General features: G+C 37.1%; 3 protein-coding genes across 3 annotated transcripts; 2 read left to right on the forward strand and 1 right to left on the reverse strand.

Annotated features, from left to right (window-relative positions):
* Positions 1 to 1,520: 1,520 nt before the first annotated feature.
* On the forward strand, positions 1,521 to 6,561 carry LOC108985026 (threonine dehydratase 1 biosynthetic, chloroplastic-like). Its single transcript, XM_018957160.2, has 7 exons — positions 1,521 to 2,256; positions 2,775 to 2,954; positions 3,063 to 3,332; positions 4,221 to 4,427; positions 5,057 to 5,305; positions 5,991 to 6,125; positions 6,294 to 6,561. Exons 1-7 carry the CDS (start codon positions 1,732 to 1,734, stop codon positions 6,435 to 6,437), a joined length of 1,710 nt encoding a protein of 569 aa, XP_018812705.2. The 5' UTR covers positions 1,521 to 1,731; the 3' UTR covers positions 6,438 to 6,561.
* Positions 6,562 to 13,945: 7,384 nt separating this feature from the next.
* Positions 13,946 to 16,466, forward strand: LOC108985028 (recQ-mediated genome instability protein 2). The gene is made up of 4 exons (XM_018957163.2): positions 13,946 to 14,096; positions 14,248 to 14,374; positions 14,483 to 14,544; positions 15,887 to 16,466. Exons 1-4 carry the CDS (start codon positions 13,977 to 13,979, stop codon positions 15,998 to 16,000), a joined length of 423 nt encoding a protein of 140 aa, XP_018812708.1. The 5' UTR covers positions 13,946 to 13,976; the 3' UTR covers positions 16,001 to 16,466.
* On the reverse strand, positions 16,137 to 16,919 carry LOC108985027 (peroxiredoxin Q, chloroplastic-like). The gene has a single exon (XM_018957161.2). The coding sequence runs from the start codon at positions 16,868 to 16,870 to the stop codon at positions 16,229 to 16,231; it is 642 nt and encodes a 213-aa protein (XP_018812706.1). The 5' UTR covers positions 16,871 to 16,919; the 3' UTR covers positions 16,137 to 16,228.
* Between the last annotated feature and the right edge of the window lie 2,452 nt (positions 16,920 to 19,371).

The raw sequence follows: 19,371 nt of genomic DNA on the forward strand, positions 1-19,371 counted from the left end.
CAAACCGATGAGTCTCATCCCTTGCAGCACCACTCTTCCTACAAGTTGTGTTCAGAGAGCTTTCCCATGGACCGGTTTAGGGACTATTTATCCTGGACTAGGCTTTTGATCTTGCTTTTCTTTTATGCACAGGCTTTTTGGGCTTGGGTGCCAGGGGGGAATCCCCTTACATCCCGATTAAATATTGAAAATGAATAATTCGATAAAGGTGCATATGTTTCAGGTAACATTATATATATATATATATAAATATATATATGTATATATATATATATATATATGAAAGAATTGAAGATTTTTAATTAAAATATTATAAAGTTAAAAAATTATTTTAATATTATTTTTGTTTTAAAATATGAAAAGTAATATTTTTTTGTGTTTTATTTGTGAGTTTAAGAAAATTGTAAATATTAGGTAATGATTAGATGAAAAAATTAAAAATTAAAAATTAAAAAGTGTTTTGTGTTTGAGTGATGTTTAAGAAGAAAATATCTTAATTAAAATACTTGAAAATAATTGTGTTGCCAAACGAATCATCTTCATAGTTATCCCGAAGAAAAAGATAGGCTCAAACAAAAATAATTAGATAACGTGGAGAGCACGTAGACATGCCCACAAAGATGATGTTTAACCGGAATTGTTCCACTATGATTGAAAAGATGCATTATGTTTGTTTTTTTCTGCTCGATCGTCATATTCCACTAGTACTATTTGCTTAGGATCGAGGAAGGCTCAAAAAACCTTGCCACTCAAGTACTGGAGTACTCCTTTCATGATTTTTAGGTGAAATGGGGGATCACTTCATGAGATTTAGAGTATATATATAAATTAAGAATAATGATATATATAAGTCCAAAATATATAAATCTGGCGTATGCTTTTTATAAAATAGTAGACCATATTATAAAAAAAACGTGTAAAAAATTCAATTTTTCTTGATAGGCCCACATTTTTATAAAAAAAAACTTAATGCAAAATTTATATTTAGAACATATCCTAGAGTTATTTGTAAATTCGTGGGAAAAGAATTCAGATCGTTTACGTTTGCATGCAGTAGAATATTGTGCTTTGACGTACCGTACCTATAATTTTATATTAGTGCATGTATATATATATATATATATATATACATATCTGAAAGATCAGATCAAACCATAAGGAAAGATATCTTTGACAGCGGGATGCATACACACATCATAATACATTCAGGTCTTATTTGTTTTAAGAAAACATCTCATCTCATTTCATTTTATCTCATCTAATCATTACAATTTTTCCAACTTTCAATACAAAATAAAATAAACAATTCAACTTTTTCAAATCTTAAAATAAAAATAATATTAAAAAATATACTCTAACAATATTTTATTCAACTTTTTAACTTTAATCTCATCTTATCTTCGAAAACAAACGAGCTCTCAGTTGCGTACACATCTGTATATGTCTCCTTCCAATAAAAAAAAAAACAAATCTGTATATATCTCTGTGTGTATGTGTGTGTATATATATACACACCACCAGAATTCTAGGAAACACCAAAACAGAGTACAAAGTCACTCTGCCTACAAGACAAAGCTGGATGATAAATAGCCCATAAAAGCCTCCACGTCAAATATACTCTGCATGCTCTTTATTAGGAAAGACCAGTCGTGTATATTCTGTTTTGGTGTTGCTAGAATTCTGGTGGTCCAAATATACATATAGGATTGTTGGGGTTGGGGAAGGGTTTTCATGGAGTACTGCTCGCATCTCTTTGTGTCTCCAAGAATGGAGGTTCTCTGCTTCACTTCTTCACCTGGTTTTCCTTTATCTCGCAGCAAACCCCACCACTCTCCCTTCCCACCCATGATCAGAACGTTAACCCTAAACAAATACCACAAAACCCGACCCTCCAATGTTGTTACTGCAACGTTGACAAACCCTGCGCTGCAGAACTCCCACAAGCCCTTAGGGCTCACTCCTCTAATCAGTACTACGCCACCTGAGACCTCAGATCATATGCCACCCCAGTTAATGAAAGTCTCGGCTGAGTCTTTAGTGTATGAGAGTGGCTTTCTTGGTGTTGCGCCTGAAAAGTTGGCGGCGGCCGCCGGAGATGGCGGGTATGGGTTCCAGCATGCCATCGGTTACTTGCCCAAGATATTGTCGTCTAAGGTTTATGATGTTGCGGTCGAGACACCAATGGAATATGCTTCAAAGCTCTCTGAGAGGCTTGGTGTCCATATTTGGCTCAAGAGAGAGGATCTTCAACCTGGAGTATGTTCTCAGAAACAGATTCTCAAAGGCTTCTCATAGACCTGTTGACCCATTCATTTTCGTCTTTCTGAACAATAAAATGAAATGGAAACAAGAGAAGAAATTCAAATAATAAACTGACTAAAAAACTCAATAGCAAATCTTCACAATTACTAGGAGAACCGAGAAAACCTTCTTTATATCTTTTTTGTTTGTGGGTCTCCTTTTTTAATGTTTCGAAAGTAAATATGTACAAAACTGGCTAGCTAGCAACTATGATTCACACCTTACGAGTTGGGCTAGCATTACAAAGAGATTTACAGAGTAAAGTTTCTAACTAATACAAATGAAACCAGTTCTAGAAATTTCAATCATCAGGATTCATTTTGGTCTTTTCAAAGGATTCATTTATCGGAAAGTGCTTTTAGAAATTGCCCTTAATTCCTTTTTTTTGGTCTTCCACGTTTTCAGAACAGAAAATGCTTTGTGCACTGACACTAGAAAACACAGCTAATGTCTTCGAAGTTTCAAATTGCTAGGTGTTCTCCTTCAAGCTGAGGGGAGCTTATAACATGATGGCCAAGCTTTCAAGGGAACAGTTGGATAGGGGAGTCATTTGTTCATCAGCAGGGAACCATGCCCAAGGTGTTGCGTTATCTGCACAAAAGTTGGGTTGTGATGCTGTAGTTGCGATGCCCGTTACAACTTCTGAAATCAAAGTTGATGGCCCTTTCCCCTTCTGAACAAAAGCTTTTGTTTTGTCTGTTTTTTTTTTTTTTTTTTTAATTTTCGTAATCTCAATTTCTTTTGGTATTACACATGTTTAGCTGAAGACGGTGGAGAGGTTAGGTGCTAAAGCTGTACTTGTTGGCGACTGCTATGCTGACGCACAACAATATGCAAAACAGCGGGCCAAAGAAGAAGGCCGAACATTTGTACCTGGTTTTGATCACCCGGATGTCATAGCGGGGCAAGGGACTGTAGGAATGGAGATCGTGCGTCAAATGCCAACTCCATTACATGCAGTCTTTGTGCCTGTTGGAGGTGGTGGGCTGATAGCTGGAATTGCTGCCTATGTGAAGACAGTTTGCCCTGAGGTATGTGACTTGATTTCCTTGAGATTCAACGAAGCAATGTATTTGGGCTAGTACTTCAGTGGAATGCCTGAGAAACTTAAAAAGTGAAAACATAACATACTTCTTGGGTTCAAGCACCCAAGTCAAACTTTGAGTTCATGACATTTGGGCACTTTGTCTTTATGTAACACTTTCAAATAAGAAATGTGACATAATGGAAAACTTCGTTTAATCTAACCTATCAATGCATTGATATCAAAAGGATGAACAAAAAATATTATTCCTGGGTTTTGGCTTGTAGACTGCTCAAAGTTTTCTGCTATGCCATAAGAAATTGGGGTGATGCATGACAAGCTTTTTATTCTGTCTATGTACTAACATCATATATGATAACTAACTAGTATTACTCCAGTACAACATATTGTGTGAAATAAATTTGATGATTCACTTTTCTGTTTGATGGTGTGATTCAACTGAGGAGTGACTTAACTGTTGAGTACATTCCTCTTTTCCAAAGCTGGTCCTCAGCGTTTCTAAACAGACAGATAGCTCTCTTCTACTGACCTGTATTCTGTTTCAAATCTTATTTTCTTGAAGATTCTATTTTTTATATCATTTATTTGTTAGATGTACTATTCAAGACCAAATTCTTGGTTTATTTATTCATTTATTTCAAATGCTTCAGTTCCAGTCTCCTTAGTGATCAGGGATACTGAGTTACGGGCCTATAGAACAAATCCTGCTTAAGTAAAGTCATGGATTCTTGGAATTCATCGTTGTATTTATTCAATTTTTGTCCCACTTACCATGTGATACTTTTCCTCCCATTTATTTTGGCCGGTGTGTGGATCTTCTATTTACATGTGAGTAAGACCATAATAATCGCTGTCAGTAACATCTTACATGTAGGTCAAGATTATTGGGGTGGAGCCATATGATGCAAATTCAATGGCACTGTCACTTTTCCATGGGCAGCGAATTATGCTTGATAATATAGGAGGATTTGCAGATGGAGTTGCTATGGAAGTGGTTGGGGAAGAAACTTTCAAGTTGTGCAGAGAACTCATGGATGGAGTAGTTCTTGTAAACCAGGATGCTATCTGTGCAACAATAAAGGTGCCTCTCTTCCAACTCTTATATCACATGCTTTTGCATGACAATTTTCCATTGATTTTACGGTGTATTTAGTTTCTGTTGTTTTTAATATTAATGAGAGACAACATAAATTTCCTGATAACATGCTACTGAGGGCCACTGTTACCTGATATCTAAACCTGATTCAAGGTTTCAAAAATCAAGATGAACATTTAATACTTGCCTAATACATGATGGACCCAAAAATTTTTTTTGTTGAGATAAGCTCAAGTGAGCCGTGTGAATGTGATTTGCTTTTGGAACAATGTCTGTTAAAGGGTTAATACTACTTGATATGACTCATACATTGGCCAGAAAAGACAAAGAATGTTAGTAATTCTATTGAGAAAACGGAAAGAAAAAACTGAACATTTTAGCTAGTGTGCCTACAACATATCACACTTCAACTTTTGGCATTTGGCCTCCTTATTCATACAAGCATGGAGTCAATTTCTTGATTTCCATCCCTGCCACCAACCCCCCCTTCCCCCAAAAGAAAGGAAGAACGAAAAGATAAGACTAAATCAGCTTGCTAAATTTCTGGAGATATTGTAGCAACGGCATTATACAATTTCGCATACCAAAAATTATCATGGGAGATTTTGCTGCAGGACATGTTTGAGGAAAAAAGAAGCATACTTGAACCAGCAGGAGCCCTTGCCATTGCTGGTGCAGAAGCATATTGCAAATATTATGGCCTGAAGGGTGAAAATGTTGTAGCAATAACCAGTGGAGCAAACATGACCTTTAATAGACTAAGTTTGGTATCCCAACATGCTGATGTTGGTAGGCGGCAAGAGTCTGTCCCTGCTACATATGTTCCAGAGAAGTGGGGAAAGTTCAAACAGTTCTGTGAACCGGTATGCAGACAAAATAATTTTTATGTGTGATCTAGAAGCCAATTATACTATTATCTTTTAGTTCCATGGGATTTTCTGAACATAAGATCATCGGCTTCGTTTGTCTGTTTTTACAATCACCCTCAAGCAAATATTAAATAAGCTGCAATTATTGGTCTGCAATATTTAAATGATCTTGTTCGGCAAGCTGTCAACTAAATAATAGGAACCAAGATTCAATACAAACCTCTTTAGGCAAAATAAAAGTTGAAAGAAAGAGGACAGAACTTTTTGTTCCACATTTCAACTTAATCTGTTTGTCATCTTTACTGGCAGTGTCAGATTCCCGAGTCCTCCAATTTGTTGTCTATCTACTCTGGGAGTGGGAATCTCATTTGGTTGCGGTTCACACAAGTACAGACCTGATTAAAATTGTAATGTCTCTCAGAATTGAGGTTCATGGTTTGGGGGTTTGTTTACTTAGCCAGATATTTTATTGATTGAACTAATGATAATAGCCTCTTGATTCTTATCTTGTTTTGCTCTACTCTTAGTTTCGTTGTCAAGATAGAACTCTTATTAGATTCCATAGCCTCTATTTTATTTACTTTCCCGTAGAAAAAATACCACCCCCTTCTCATCCAATCATCTAAAGTTTGTCATTTCATAGGTTAGAGTTCTGAACCACCCTTTTTCGAATTTTCAGGCAGGTGATGGATCAAGCATTGAAAATGAGATTCTCTGTCGGTTTTTCATCCCTGAGAGACCAGGTGCTCTAATGAAATTACTGGATGCCTTTAGTGGCCGTTGGAATATCAGCATGTTGAATTACCAAAGACAGGTTGTGCTTAACATTCCTTTAGCTCATTGGCTTCTCAATTATACAAAAGCTCACTTGTATTTTAATAATATTCTCCAAAATGATTTGGTTTCACTCGACTGTTGTTTCTCACTAAAATTTACTTCTAAGAAGAGCATAACGAGTATATTGTGTCTGACCTCCTTGCAGGGCCAGATTGGTGGAGATTTGTTGGTTGGTCTCAAAATTTTAAGCTCTGAGATGGATGAATTCAAAGCTTTGGCTAACAGTCTAGGATCTGATTATGCATTTGAAATAAGCGATGAAACTTTACCTCTACTGTTGAATCAGTAGATATTGCACATTTACTTAAAAGAGTGCTGCTGCATGCATGTTTCATGAAGAAATCGATCTGAACTGTTATACAAAGGGAAATTAGGAACCAAGGAATGTCATTACTATCGTAAAAAATCTGTGACAAGAATTAGACAATGTAGTCGTTATTGTCGGAGGTCTAGTCTCATTCGTAATATGATGAAAATTTACCATGAAGCTTAAGATTAATACTTGAGTTGGAGATGAGCATGTTACATTTGTGGTCTTTACTCAAAAGAATGTATGAAACAGTTATTGGTCTTCCCAATTTGTTTTCATATGCCACCATAATAGTACATCAGATTCTTCATAGATGTTCTCTTGGATGTTTCTTTATTGCTCCATCTCTACTAAAATACCTCAGCATAGAGTTTGTTAACTGGCTTCAATTAATTACATTTGGAAACGTCATATATCACACTCTTCCAATCTTTCTCAATTCTATTCCATTCCATTTGAATATAAAACACACAAAAGATTATTTGGATTTACTATAGTGAGTTGGCAGTAGTTTAGATTTAGCAAACTCAAAAATCATTGTACCAATGTGGGTGGAGAGGGTAAAAAGGCCCAGTCCAAGCGGCCAAAATCCCACGATCCAAAGGAAGGGCCATCGGTCTGGTAAAGTGAAGATGACGGCCTTTAGTGGGCTTGTCCCACCAAGTGAGAGGTCTGTTTGGCCCGGCCCAAGAACAATGAGGAGTCGACAGAGGTGGCCAGGGGTGACATACACCGACCTATTAGTCGCCTTGAATCATCACCAGCACGTGGATACTAAGAAGTGTGCGGGGGAAGCTACAACCCCCAATCACTAGGGAAAAGGAAGGTGGGTGACACAAGGAAAGGCCGAGGGGATGCAAACTCTTCAAGTTCCTAGAAAATAGCTACAAGGAAGCGTGCAAAAGAGGTAACCACAACTCATTCACTGAGGAAAGAAAGGTGGGTACCGCTGTAGCAGGTTGAGAAGCAACCGAAGTGACGGTTGTGAAACAGTAGCTGTGGGAATGCATGCCGAAAGAGCAACCATGGCTCTCGCCGCAAAGGGAGAGAGATGGACTTGTCGACCCTGACTAAGAAGGCGCTAAAATGTGAGTTAGAGCTTAACACTGCATTAATTATTTCCCTTAGGGTATCACGCCCCTTGACTGGTTCACGTGCATGAGGCATGAGACACGATGGGACAACTTCTTGGGATGAAAGCAACATAACTCCAAACTACCTAATATAAAAAGCCTAATCAAGGTATGGTCAAAGACACGGAAGTTTAAGGCAAAGTAAACATTTCCTAAAAAAGGAAAATTGACTTAAGCATCGGAGGGTCCCCTGGCCGCCCCCGAGCTCCCTTCTTTACTTGTATATTAGTAGGTCCCTTGGTCCACCTCCCAGCTATCCGAGGAGTCCTCCTGGTACGTACGAAACACGTCCAAAACAGTGGGGATAATTTTAAATGTTCTAGGCAAAATTAAGCTAAAAGTCTAATAATGCTTGATACAATGCCCAACTGGTTAAGAAGACATTCATGGCTACTAAAGTTTATGGTTTTAGTGCCATATACTACTAGTACTGTTAAAAATGGAGCTTGAAGAAAAGAAGCTAGATATCCGAAAAATTGAAAAAAAAAATTGTGTTGCGGACGGCATTTAATCTATACATATGAGAGGCGTATGTACATTCAAACAAAGTCAGACTCAAGCTTTAACTGTTGATGTTTTATCAATGAATATGCCAAAATAATACATGAACACACATATGCCAACATATAATAATCAAGTAGCTCAACAAGCATGTACTATACTAACATGATCAATTTGATTAATTATAGGTATTTTTGAGGCTAGGGCAGGAAGGCTTGCTAGAAACACATGAACATTTCCCGCCATCTCCCAATAAAAACACTTGCATGTACGTATGATCATTTCTATGCTTTGGTCTTCATCTGATCTACTTTGAGTGATGAGTGAAATCACCACTTATTTCAAAAACTTAAACTGATGGGAAGTAATATATTTTATTATTTATTTTATATCTTAACATTCTCTTTCAGTAAGTGGACTCGACATGTGGAATATTTAATTAAATGTGATAAAGTATAGAGTCAGGATTGGAACTTAAGACTTTGCTCTAATACGATGTGATATCACTACTTATTTAAAAAACTTAAGCTGATGGAAATAGGTAAATTTTATTATTTATTTTATATATTACCACTTTGTTTGGGTGTTTGGTTTGCTAGCATGTCTGTATCATTAGATCTCATAATACACACACATGTATACATATCGTGTGGTTATTGTGTCATTATCTTTACATCTAGTTTCTTGAATTTGTGTATCGGGCGGTATAGAAAATAAGAAACACTCTATATGGTGAGTTGTATTGTGGTTACTTCTCTCTAATTTATGCCACCAGCATTCCAACAATAATGGATTAAGCTTATTAGCCTCAAAGGCTACTTTTGGTTTCAACATTTTTTCAAAAATCTTTTAGAAAATTTTTCAACTTCAATTTAAACATAAAACTTTCTATTTTTTTAAAATCGTCAAATCATTTACTTCTGTATCATGAAAAGAGAAAACACAAAAATAACACAATTTTTAGACGAAAAAAAAAACTCATACAAACTTTATCGAAACAACTTTAAATTTGGTAACAAATCTTCTTGAAAATGTAAGATGGAAGGGACCTCTCTTATGGGCAAACCCCTCCTATGCCGTAACGGCATGTAACGCGTGGCTTAAAGGCTGGCCTTTAAGGCCAACCATGTGAGATGCACAGAAAGATAGCCCCCCTCAAATGATTCTCTGACATTCCAAAAAGTACAGAATCTCTCTCTTTTTGTTCTCTCTTAAGAAAGTATCTAGGTTGTGGATGTGTTGTGTGTTACTCTAATTTATTCTACCTAGTACACTTTACCACCAAGATGAAATGCTTGAGGCTTGTTGGATGATTTGTTCAAGCTGGATAGACTTGTGGAGCAACTCAATAAGCTGTGCTTGAGGTATTCTGTTGTGTTCTCTAACATTGGTATCAAAGCATGTTTTTTAGTTGTTTCCAGTTTACCAAAAGCTTTTTTTTGCATATAGTTTTATCTACAATAGGTGCCATTCTTTTTGTTTTGCTTGAGTTTTTGGGAGAACTTCAACCATGAGGTTGCGCAGATTGACTATGAAGGTTTGACTCTTATAAGATGCGCTCTGACCACACGATGAAGCAATATCTTAGGGTAACGTTGACCATGATCCGCGAACTCAAGACGGCAAGAAACAACTTGACTGATGAGCAACAAGTCTACACAATGATACATTCACTACCAAATTTTTGGGAGACAATGGGCCAGAATCTAATGCACAATGAGAACATCAAAGACTTTGATGATGTCTCGCGTCACTTGGAGCTTGAGGCCGAGCGCCTAGAGGCTGCTAAGCCCAAACATTTGGCCTATATGGCTGAGTCTGGTTCACACAAGGCATCTAGGCCTAAGCGCAAGAAGTCCAAGATAGGGATAGCTACTGGACAAGTGAAGAAAGTGTCAGGAACTTCTCAGGACACGAGAGAGGCAAGCGCGGGAAGAACAAGTCAAAGTTAGAGTGCTTCAACTGCGAAAAGAAATGTCACTTCACTCGTGACTGCACTGAGCTGAAAAAGGTACACTCTGACTATTCTCGCATTGTTTTTGTAATTAGTCATGTGATGGTTGCTCATTCATATCTTGTGTGGACTGTTGATTCATTAGCGACCGAGTGCATAACACGAGATCGAGTCAATTTTGTGGAGTATCACTAGATTCTAGCTAGGAGTTGTAATATCAAGGTGGGGAATGGAGCTAGCATGGAGGTGCTGGGACTTGGTACCTACAAGCTGGACTTGCGGGGTGGCCGCACTTTATTTCTCCATGATGTGCTATACACTCTCGAGATCTGACGAAACTTACTTTCTGTAGTTACTTTATTAAGACTTGGTTCTGGGATTGTATTTGAAAATAATGGTGTTTTCTTATGTTTGGATAATGTCTTTTATAGTTGTGTTTTTCTATTAGACGGTTTTATGATAATGAGTTTGGATTATTCAAGTATGAATGAATCTATTGCTTTTTCTTTCTGCATCTGGTAATTTGGATTCATATAAATGACATGCTAGGCTTGGCCATATAGGGTAAGAAAGAATGACTAGGTTAACTAGAGAATGCCTAATAGGCAATCTCGTTAAGGTCACGTTACCCACATGTGAACATTGTCTTATGGAAAAAGTTAAGAGAAAACCGTTTGGAAAAGCCACTAGGGCATTTTATCCATTGTAATTAGTCCACTCAGACATCCGTGGTCCAATGAATATGAGGGCAAGACACGGAAGTGTTTACTTCATCACATTTATAGATGATTTTTCACGTTATGGTCATATCTACTTAATCTCCCATAAGTTTGAAGCATTTGAGTGCTTTAGTTGATATCTTATAATGGTTAAAAACTTTGAGGACTGACCCCGGACGTGACTATCTCTCTGAGTAATTTAAAAAGCTCTGTGATGGAAAATAAATAAAATGACAGTTGACGATACCAAGTATGCCACAACAAAATAGAGTGGCAGAAATAAGAAATTGAACACTGCTTGAGATTGCTAGGTCAATAATGACGCAAGCAAACCTATCAATTTCATTTTGGAGGATGCACTTTTGACTACAGTCTACATTCTTAACCGAGTGCCTCCAAATCAGTATGTTCCACCACATATGAACTATGGACTAATGAGAAATCCAATTTGAGTAACTTGCGGCCATGGGGTTCAACGGGTTTTGTTCACAATATTTCTCATAAATATGGAAAGTTAGATCCTAGAAAGAAATGTATCTTTATAAAGTATTCAGAACACTCAAAAGAGTATTTGCTAATAGGTGAATAATCTGATGGAACTATTATTGAGATTGAGTCACGAGATGTGGATTTCATAGAGGATGAGTTCCCACATAGGGGTGAGGTTGATAGGAGTTTGGAACTCCATGAGATTATAGTCAAGAGAAGGCGCTCCAAGAGGTTTAGTTGAGAATGAGGAATAAATTTCTCAAGCTCCAACAAATTGTGAGAGTGACTTATCTCCGAGTGGGAGCACACCACTTGTAAATCAACCACAACAACTTTGGTTGAGTAGAAGCATGCGTGAAAGTATTCCCCGTCATCGTTTTGAGATTGAAGGGAAAACTTTTACGATAGCTCTGCAAGATGATGATGAGCCTAGCAAAATTCATGAAGCTCTCTCGTCTTCTACTAAAAATAAGTGGATGAAAGTACTAAATGATGAGATAGGGTCTATGATGACTAACCAGGTCTGGGATCTGGTAGACCTGCCGTCATGGCGCAAGGCTATTGGGAAAAAATAGGTTATAAAGGTGAAGTGCAACTCGGATAGATCAATAGAAAGGTACAAAACTCGCTTAGTGGCGAAATGATATACCCAACAAGAGGGTATAAACTATGAGGAAACGTTTTCACCAGTGGTGAGGTTTGCCTCAATTCGCATGATTCTATCTATAGTAGCTTACATAGATTTGGAACTCTATTAGATGAATGTTAAGACAATATTTCTCAATGGAGAACTAGATGAGGAAATCTATATGGATCAATCCATGGGCTTTGTAGTCAAAGGTCAAGAGCACAAGGTGTGCAAGCTCAAATGATCTATATATGGCCTAAAGCAATCATCTAGACAATGGTGTCTCAAATTCCATCGAGTCATTTTCTCGAATGGGTTTACGATGATAATGGAGGACCATTGTTTCTATGTCAAAAGGTCCAAGGAAGAGCTTCATTATGTTTTCATTGTATGATGACGGCATACTACTGACTGGAAATGACAAATGGTTGATAGTCGCCACAAAAGAGTGATTATCTTTCAATTTTGAGATAATGGATACGGTTTAGGCAGAATACATTTTAGGAGTTAAGATCTACAGAGATCGATCAAAGACACTTCTGAGAAAGCTGTTCGACCAAAGTTGAATGACATGAGGGCAAATGGAAAACTATTCGACATCGTATCTTCAATGATGTTTGCCGACATCGAATTGTGACGCTACACATTGGTAGCAGCTAAGGTTGTAAACATATCGAAATGATTTGGAGGTAGTCAAGCATTGTTCTGAGTTTTTTTGAACTCAAGAGGATTCAAAAATGCTTGATCTGATGCTATCGAATAAGTTTAGGACATGACAATACACTTTAGGGATGTTGCTATATTGGTATTCTCTGTGAGAGATTTGGTATAGTGCTCCCATATTCCTTTTTGCAGGTGTGTTTGGTGTTCGTATAGTCTATTTGCTTGTATGAACAAAATTGAGAACGTTAGAGAGATGGAGGTCTAGGGTCATACCCACTATGTGCAAGTGGCATACATAAGATGGAGGGGTGCCCACATGGGCAAACCCCTCCAATGCCGTAACGGCATGTTACGCATGGCTTAATGGTCATGCATTATACGCATAAGAATAGAAGTGGCAATTTGCCACTTTATTTCATGGCTTAAAGGTTGGCCTTTAAGGCTAGCCATATGAGATGCACAGGGAGGTTTATATATAAATCCCCTCGGATGATTTTTTGACATTTCAAAAAGTATAGAATTTCTCTCTTTTTATTCTCTCTTAAGAAAGTATCTAGGTTGTAGATGTGTTAAGTGTTACTTTGGTTTATTCTACGTAATACACTTCACCACAAGAAGAAATGGTTGAAGCTTGTTGGATTATTTGTTCAGACTGAATAGACTTGTAGAGCAACTCAATAAGATGTGCTTAAGGTATTTTGTTGTATTCTCTAACATAAAAGTTTCTCGAAATTTTCTTACTCTTAATACAAACATATTTACATTAAAAAAATCTCAATTATTAAAGCATCTTATTTTGATTTTCTTAAGAATAAAAAACTCTCTCAAAAAACTCGATAACTCTTCACAAAAAGTTTCTTCTTATTCATATTTTTAATGGACCCCATCATTTTTATCAAACCCTAATAAAAATACATCTCAAAAACTTTCTCATTTTCATAATAGGTTAATACCCATCTTTAAAGAGTTATTCAATAGTTTAAGAAAATTTTCAAGAACATCTTAGGAAGAAATATCATCTTGAATTATAATCGAGAATACTACTCTTTATTCATTACTTTTTCATTCCAATTTTATTAATAAATATAGTATATTTTAAATAAAAAAAAATTCTATTTGAAAGTATGCTTACAAAGCACACACTTTATTTTATTAACGTGGCAAAACTTGATTTACTAGATAAGTTATTTTACTCATCATCATTGCACTATATATTTACTAAGAAAAGAAAATTAAAAATAAGCATTAATGTATGGATGATGAGTAAATAATTTTAAAATTAAAATTTCTTGTAATTAAATAAAATAGAGGGCCTAATCTACCAACTATGTAAAAAGAAGTCTTTTAAATAATTTTATAAATCAACGGCTTAAATAAAAGGTTAGAAGTTAGAAGTTAGAACGATCAACATTTCTCGGTGTCTGCCCGGAAATGGACTACAGGCTAGCAGCGCTGAAGCTGCTGTGCGCTCAGTTGAAAGACGCTAAGGAAATGGCGTCGCAGAACGCCATGTCTCTCGGCAACATACTCTTCCAACGCGCCTGGTTACAGGTCTACTTTCCCTCTATTCTTCTTCTTCTTCTTTTCTCTCTCTTCCCCAAAACGATGTCCCCTTTTTCCCATTATTCCATCTTCTCTCCCATTTGATTATGCATTTTTCTATTCTAGTAAGACCCAAAAATCAACAACATCCGTGTCTCAGGGCGTTCTGGTCTCGGCCTCAGACGAAAATGACCACGTAGGGGCCCCGTTACTTCTCGACGACGGCACCGGCGTTGTCCAGCTCGCACTCTCCTCCGCAGACTTCCGTCTCCGCCCTTGGAAGACCGGTACCTATGCCTGCCAATTTTGACCCATTTTCATTCTTCCGACGGAGCATTTTAGCATTTGTTACCCCCCTCTGTCTCTCTCTGTATCTTTCTTTCTTTGTACCACAGGGATGTATGTAATGGTTGTTGGAGGATTCATGGCACGTGCAGCTGAGCCCCCAATTATCAAGGTACCGTATGTATGATATCAGAAATGTTTTTGATCAGTATGATATCATTATTGTATATTATATATGCGTATATACAAAGTATTGCTTGAGAACTTGTATTATTTGAGATTATATAAAGAAGCATATCTTTGAATTTTGTATTATTTGGTGTGGTGGGCATTGTATTTGTATGCGTCTGTTAGAACAAACTATTCTCAGAATATTAAGAGTGCAAATGTTGCTGATCACTATGTTTAGACTCTGTCAATACTTCATATTATTTTTACCTTTATCCAACCAAATACATAATTTATGCCTGCTAGTATTGTGGATATTGCTACCGAGGTTATAGTTATTATTACTTTTTTATCCTCATACTTCATATAAAAGATGTGATTTTATGTCTAAAATTTTTCTTCTTGTTTTCTGTAAGAGAGACATTGATGTTTTGAACTTGATTTTACTGGTAGTCTTTGCTAGAAATCTTCAAGTCTACATAGTTATTCATTGGATCCTCAAGATTCTGGCAAAGTTCAATTTGATGAGAGTTGTTAACCATCGAGTTTTAGCTTGCATGAGTTTTCTCATCTGCATCCATATACAAATGAAGTCACAAATTTGTCCTGATATGCACATGAGTTGTTGGTTTTATGACTCCAATGAATGTTTATTTAAACCAGAAGAGATGTTGAACTGTTAGTATTACGATCAGGTATGATGACAGTTTGGTACCAGGTTCACTTAACCATACTAATGATATGCGTAGTGTTAGAATGCTTTCGTGCCATATATTTTAAAGCATACCTGTGATATGTGTGTGTATATATAAATATATTTGACTACTACCAGTGATATAATTATCCTAGAATAACTGATCTACATCCAAGTTTTCATCTTTTGTTACAGACTAAAAAAACAAAAAAGAGTCGCTTACTTCGTATGGTGGAACTTTTTATTTTGGTTGAAAAATGTTGTGCATAATGTTCAAGAATCTGGTGTTTAGCTCTTTAGCAGTCCCCATTAAAAGCATGAAGAAATATGAGTGAAATGGAAGACAAAAGCCCCATTGCTTTTGTTTCAAACACAAATTTCACCATGATGGCCATTGTTTAATTGGTTGATATGAAATACATGTATTTCAAGTTCACTTGAAAAGCCTTTACCTTGTCCTAACATCAGGTTCACTACTTAGTTTTAGAACACTTTTGACACTGGTCAGCACCCATCTGTTCTTCAAACTTTAGTTTTCAGGAATTCTTTAACCTCTTTTGTTCTCTCTTATTAGGCGTATCTATTGCGTACTCCCTATGCACCTAAATTCACTCATTAATAAAATATTCTGTGTCAAAAAAACAAATATCAGGTGCACAAGATTGTTGATCTTTCACAGTTCCCGGATCGAGAGGCAATGTGGTATCTTGAAGTTATGGAGGCGTATAAACTATTCTATAGGCCCTTAATTGAAGAACTTGAATGATTATGTTCGGATCATCTCGCAGAGATACAGCAAGCTTTTTTTTTTTCTTTTTTTTTTTCAAAGAGTTTGATGTTCTAGAGCGGAACTGATCAGCTTCTCACCTGATAGAATGATGGGTCCAAATCTGGCTAACAGCTAAAGTAATTACACAGGGCTCTGAATCATAGAAGAAGTGTATTATTGCTGCAAGTCCGAGACACATAATAAAAAGGGAAAAGAAGAAGCTCATCAAAGACTTTGAAGTAGTTTCAAGGTCTCATCGATATGCTTTTCGGGTTGGAACTGATTGTTGTAGACGAGCTGAACCACCCCTTCCTTGTCAAGAACGTAAGTCTGTCTCCCAGGCAGTGTTCCAAACAGATCTGCAGGCACTCCCCAATCTTTCCTCACCTTATTTCCCTCGTCACTAAGCAAAGTGAAAGGAAGCCTATATTTCTTTGCAAAAGCCTTGTGAGACGATGAATCATCACCACTAATCCCAACAACCTCAGCTCCTGCTTTCTTAAATTTCTCATAAGAATCCCTGAAAGCACAAGCCTGTTTTGTGCAGCTAGGGGACTCATCTGCAGGGTAGAAATAGACAACCACTGGCTTGCCTTTGAATTCGGAGAGACTCACAGTCCTTCCATCCTGATCTTTCAATGTGAACGATGGTGGGACCGTACCTTTGTTCACCTTGGCAAAAATGGAACCCTTCAACGAAGAAAATGAGGGAATTGGAAGAGAGGAAGAATAAGAGACCTGGAGGCCATAAAACTGAGATTGTGATGACTTGGAGAGTATTGGGAAGTTATGAGACAATGGGTGTGTGGGACTTTGAGTGGGGAGCAGAGAGGGAATAGAATGCTTTGGGAGACCGAGTGTAGCCATGGGTATAGAGAGCGCAATGAAAGGTTCTGCGATATGCCACTTCGTTTTTGTTCCCTTTATATTTTAACAATTTGTGTCGGTGTTTAGTTGGGAAAGATGGGGATGCGGATGGGGATGGGGATGGCTTGTGTCGTGGAAGATTGCTGACCCTAACCTCGGATGATCACTGAGGCACCTATTCCAGCTAGCCCAGCCGTAACTGCAAACCGCTTCGTAATTAGTTAGGGAACTCTCCATCTCCTACCAAAAGGTATTTTAAGTTTTTTTTATTTTTTTATTATTATTTTTAAATATTTTTTTAACATCCTTAATCACTAACAAAAATTAAAAAAATATATAACTTTATTAATACACACTTTCTTAATCATTAAGTAAAATAAAAAAATTTTAAAAAAAATCAAATACAAAAAGAGTAGTAATAGAATAGTAACTCTATCATTATTTTTAGTTATAACTCGGATGCTTATATATATATTATAAAAGGAGGAGAAGATCTCTCATTATTATTAAAAGGCCTCACTTTTGGTAGAAGAATACCTTATACAAACTATGCTCCAACTGACTTATTCCAAAAGAATTGAACCACTATGTACCAAGAAACCGTATACCCTACACCTAAAAAATACTCCTCTCTTGCTTTCTTAAGTAAGGCAAGCCAAGTCGGTTAGTTCTAAGAATATCTTTAAGCTGGAAAGGAAGTTGTTCAACCGAAAACCAAACATTATTGCAGCCAATTCCTCCCAAACGAGCCATACAGTCCGCTGCAGTATTAGCTTCCCTGAAGATATGGTGAAACCGAATGTTACAATCCGCACCTGACATTTTATTTCTTCCCAAAAATCTTCCAAATACCATAAACTACACATACCCTCCCTCAACCAGGTAAGCATTAGCATGGAGTCCATTTCAACAATTACATTATAACAACCTGGCTCCTTGCATTTTCGAAGCCCAAGCAGTAAAGCCATCATTTCTGCTTTGTTATTAAAACCAATTCCAATATTAGCAACAAAAGCAAATTGCAACAAACCTTTATCATTTCGCAATACACCACCTACACCCAAGTCCCCTGAATTCCCTTTACTACTACCATAAACATTTAATTTAGACCATCCCGAATTGGGTTTTTGCCATGAGATTGCAATAATCTTTTTCTATTTGGGCTGCATAATTGGTACCTGCAACATGTTCAAGATTGCCACATCTCTTCTAAGTAATTTAGAAACAGCCTTAAGTTTAATACCCACCCAGCTTATCCAATAAACAATTGCCTCATCATGTATAGCTTCCAGAGAAGAAAGAACCCAACCATCACTCATGTGCATATCAATTATAGCCTTATGCTTCATCGCCTGCAAAGTTCAAAAAAAGAAGAAAAATTAATTTCACCATAATCGACCCAAGATTGCTCAACTTGTTTAGCAATACGGGTCTCTTCCCTTTTTAACTAAGCAGAAAGCTCTAGCTTAGAGGCCAAAACCTCATTCTCAACCTCCTCCAAAAATCCTTCATGAAGCCATGTATCACCATCCTCTACTCTCGCTTCCAACCTTCTAATATGCTTCCCAATCCACCCAAAAACCTCCTTATTCCAGTTCCTAAGAACCACTTTGAGTCTTTTTAATTTAAAGGCAGGCTTCAAAAGACCCGAACCACTAGTAACCTCCTGCCAAGACTTCGAGACACACCTCCAAAAATTCTCATGAGATGTCCACATTTGTTGGAACTTGAAGGAGCTCGAGCCATACCTCAGCGATATGTCAGACATCCCAAGAATCATCGGAGCATGATCCGAGGTTCTACGGCCTAAATACTTAATTTCACAATATGGATAAAGGTCCAAACATTTGGAATTACAAAAATCCATATCCAAACGGGCCCAACTACTGCCAAACCCCATTGCCCATTACACCAAGAGAACTTATTGCCACTAAAAGGAAGATCAATAAAACCTCTAGCATAAATAAAATTGCAGAAATCCTCCATTGCACAAGGCAACCTCGGATTGCCTCCCCTTCTCTCTCTATCATCACTAATAATATTGAAATTTCCAAGAATTATCCATGGTAATTGAAGAGCACCGAAAGATAAAATCTTTGACCCTAGACACCATCGTTCCAAATATAAACACTTTGCATAAATAGTTATAACCACGAATGAAGCATCAATCAACAACGAAATCTATTGATTAGAGAACCTAAGAACAGTAACCTTCACTTCTTTTTCCCAAAAAATCCACAATTTCCCGTCTTTAATACCATTCAAAAAACACTCACCAAACCGTAAAATGTGTTGCCAATGTAAAAGCTTACATTCATCTCTAAAATGCTCTGCCACAATCAATATTTTTGGTTTATGCTTTTTCAGCAATGATCTAAGTCTACTCCTTGAGGTCTTAAGGCCTCGGACGCAATCGTGAATTCAATCGAGAAGGCATGCTAGGAGCACTAGACGAATTGTGTAACACTTGCACTTGCCAGGAACCACATCCTTCTTGAACA

This window comes from Juglans regia, chromosome 5 (assembly GCF_001411555.2).
Source record: "Juglans regia cultivar Chandler chromosome 5, Walnut 2.0, whole genome shotgun sequence".
In the NCBI taxonomy this organism is placed as follows: domain Eukaryota; kingdom Viridiplantae; phylum Streptophyta; class Magnoliopsida; order Fagales; family Juglandaceae; genus Juglans; species Juglans regia.

Coding starts and splice junctions, on each gene's coding strand:
- LOC108985026 (XM_018957160.2), top strand. CDS start 1,732: ATGGAGTACTGCTCGCATCTCTTTGTGTCTCCAAGAATGGAGGTTCTC. Junction 2,257..2,774: donor GAGAGGATCTTCAACCTGGA/GTATGTTCTCAG, acceptor TCAAATTGCTAG/GTGTTCTCCTTCAAGCTGAG. Junction 4,428..5,056: donor CTATCTGTGCAACAATAAAG/GTGCCTCTCTTC, acceptor ATTTTGCTGCAG/GACATGTTTGAGGAAAAAAG.
- LOC108985027 (XM_018957161.2), bottom strand. CDS start 16,870: ATGGCTACACTCGGTCTCCCAAAGCATTCTATTCCCTCTCTGCTCCCC.
- LOC108985028 (XM_018957163.2), top strand. CDS start 13,977: ATGGACTACAGGCTAGCAGCGCTGAAGCTGCTGTGCGCTCAGTTGAAA. Junction 14,097..14,247: donor TCCAACGCGCCTGGTTACAG/GTCTACTTTCCC, acceptor TCCGTGTCTCAG/GGCGTTCTGGTCTCGGCCTC. Junction 14,545..15,886: donor CTGAGCCCCCAATTATCAAG/GTACCGTATGTA, acceptor AACAAATATCAG/GTGCACAAGATTGTTGATCT.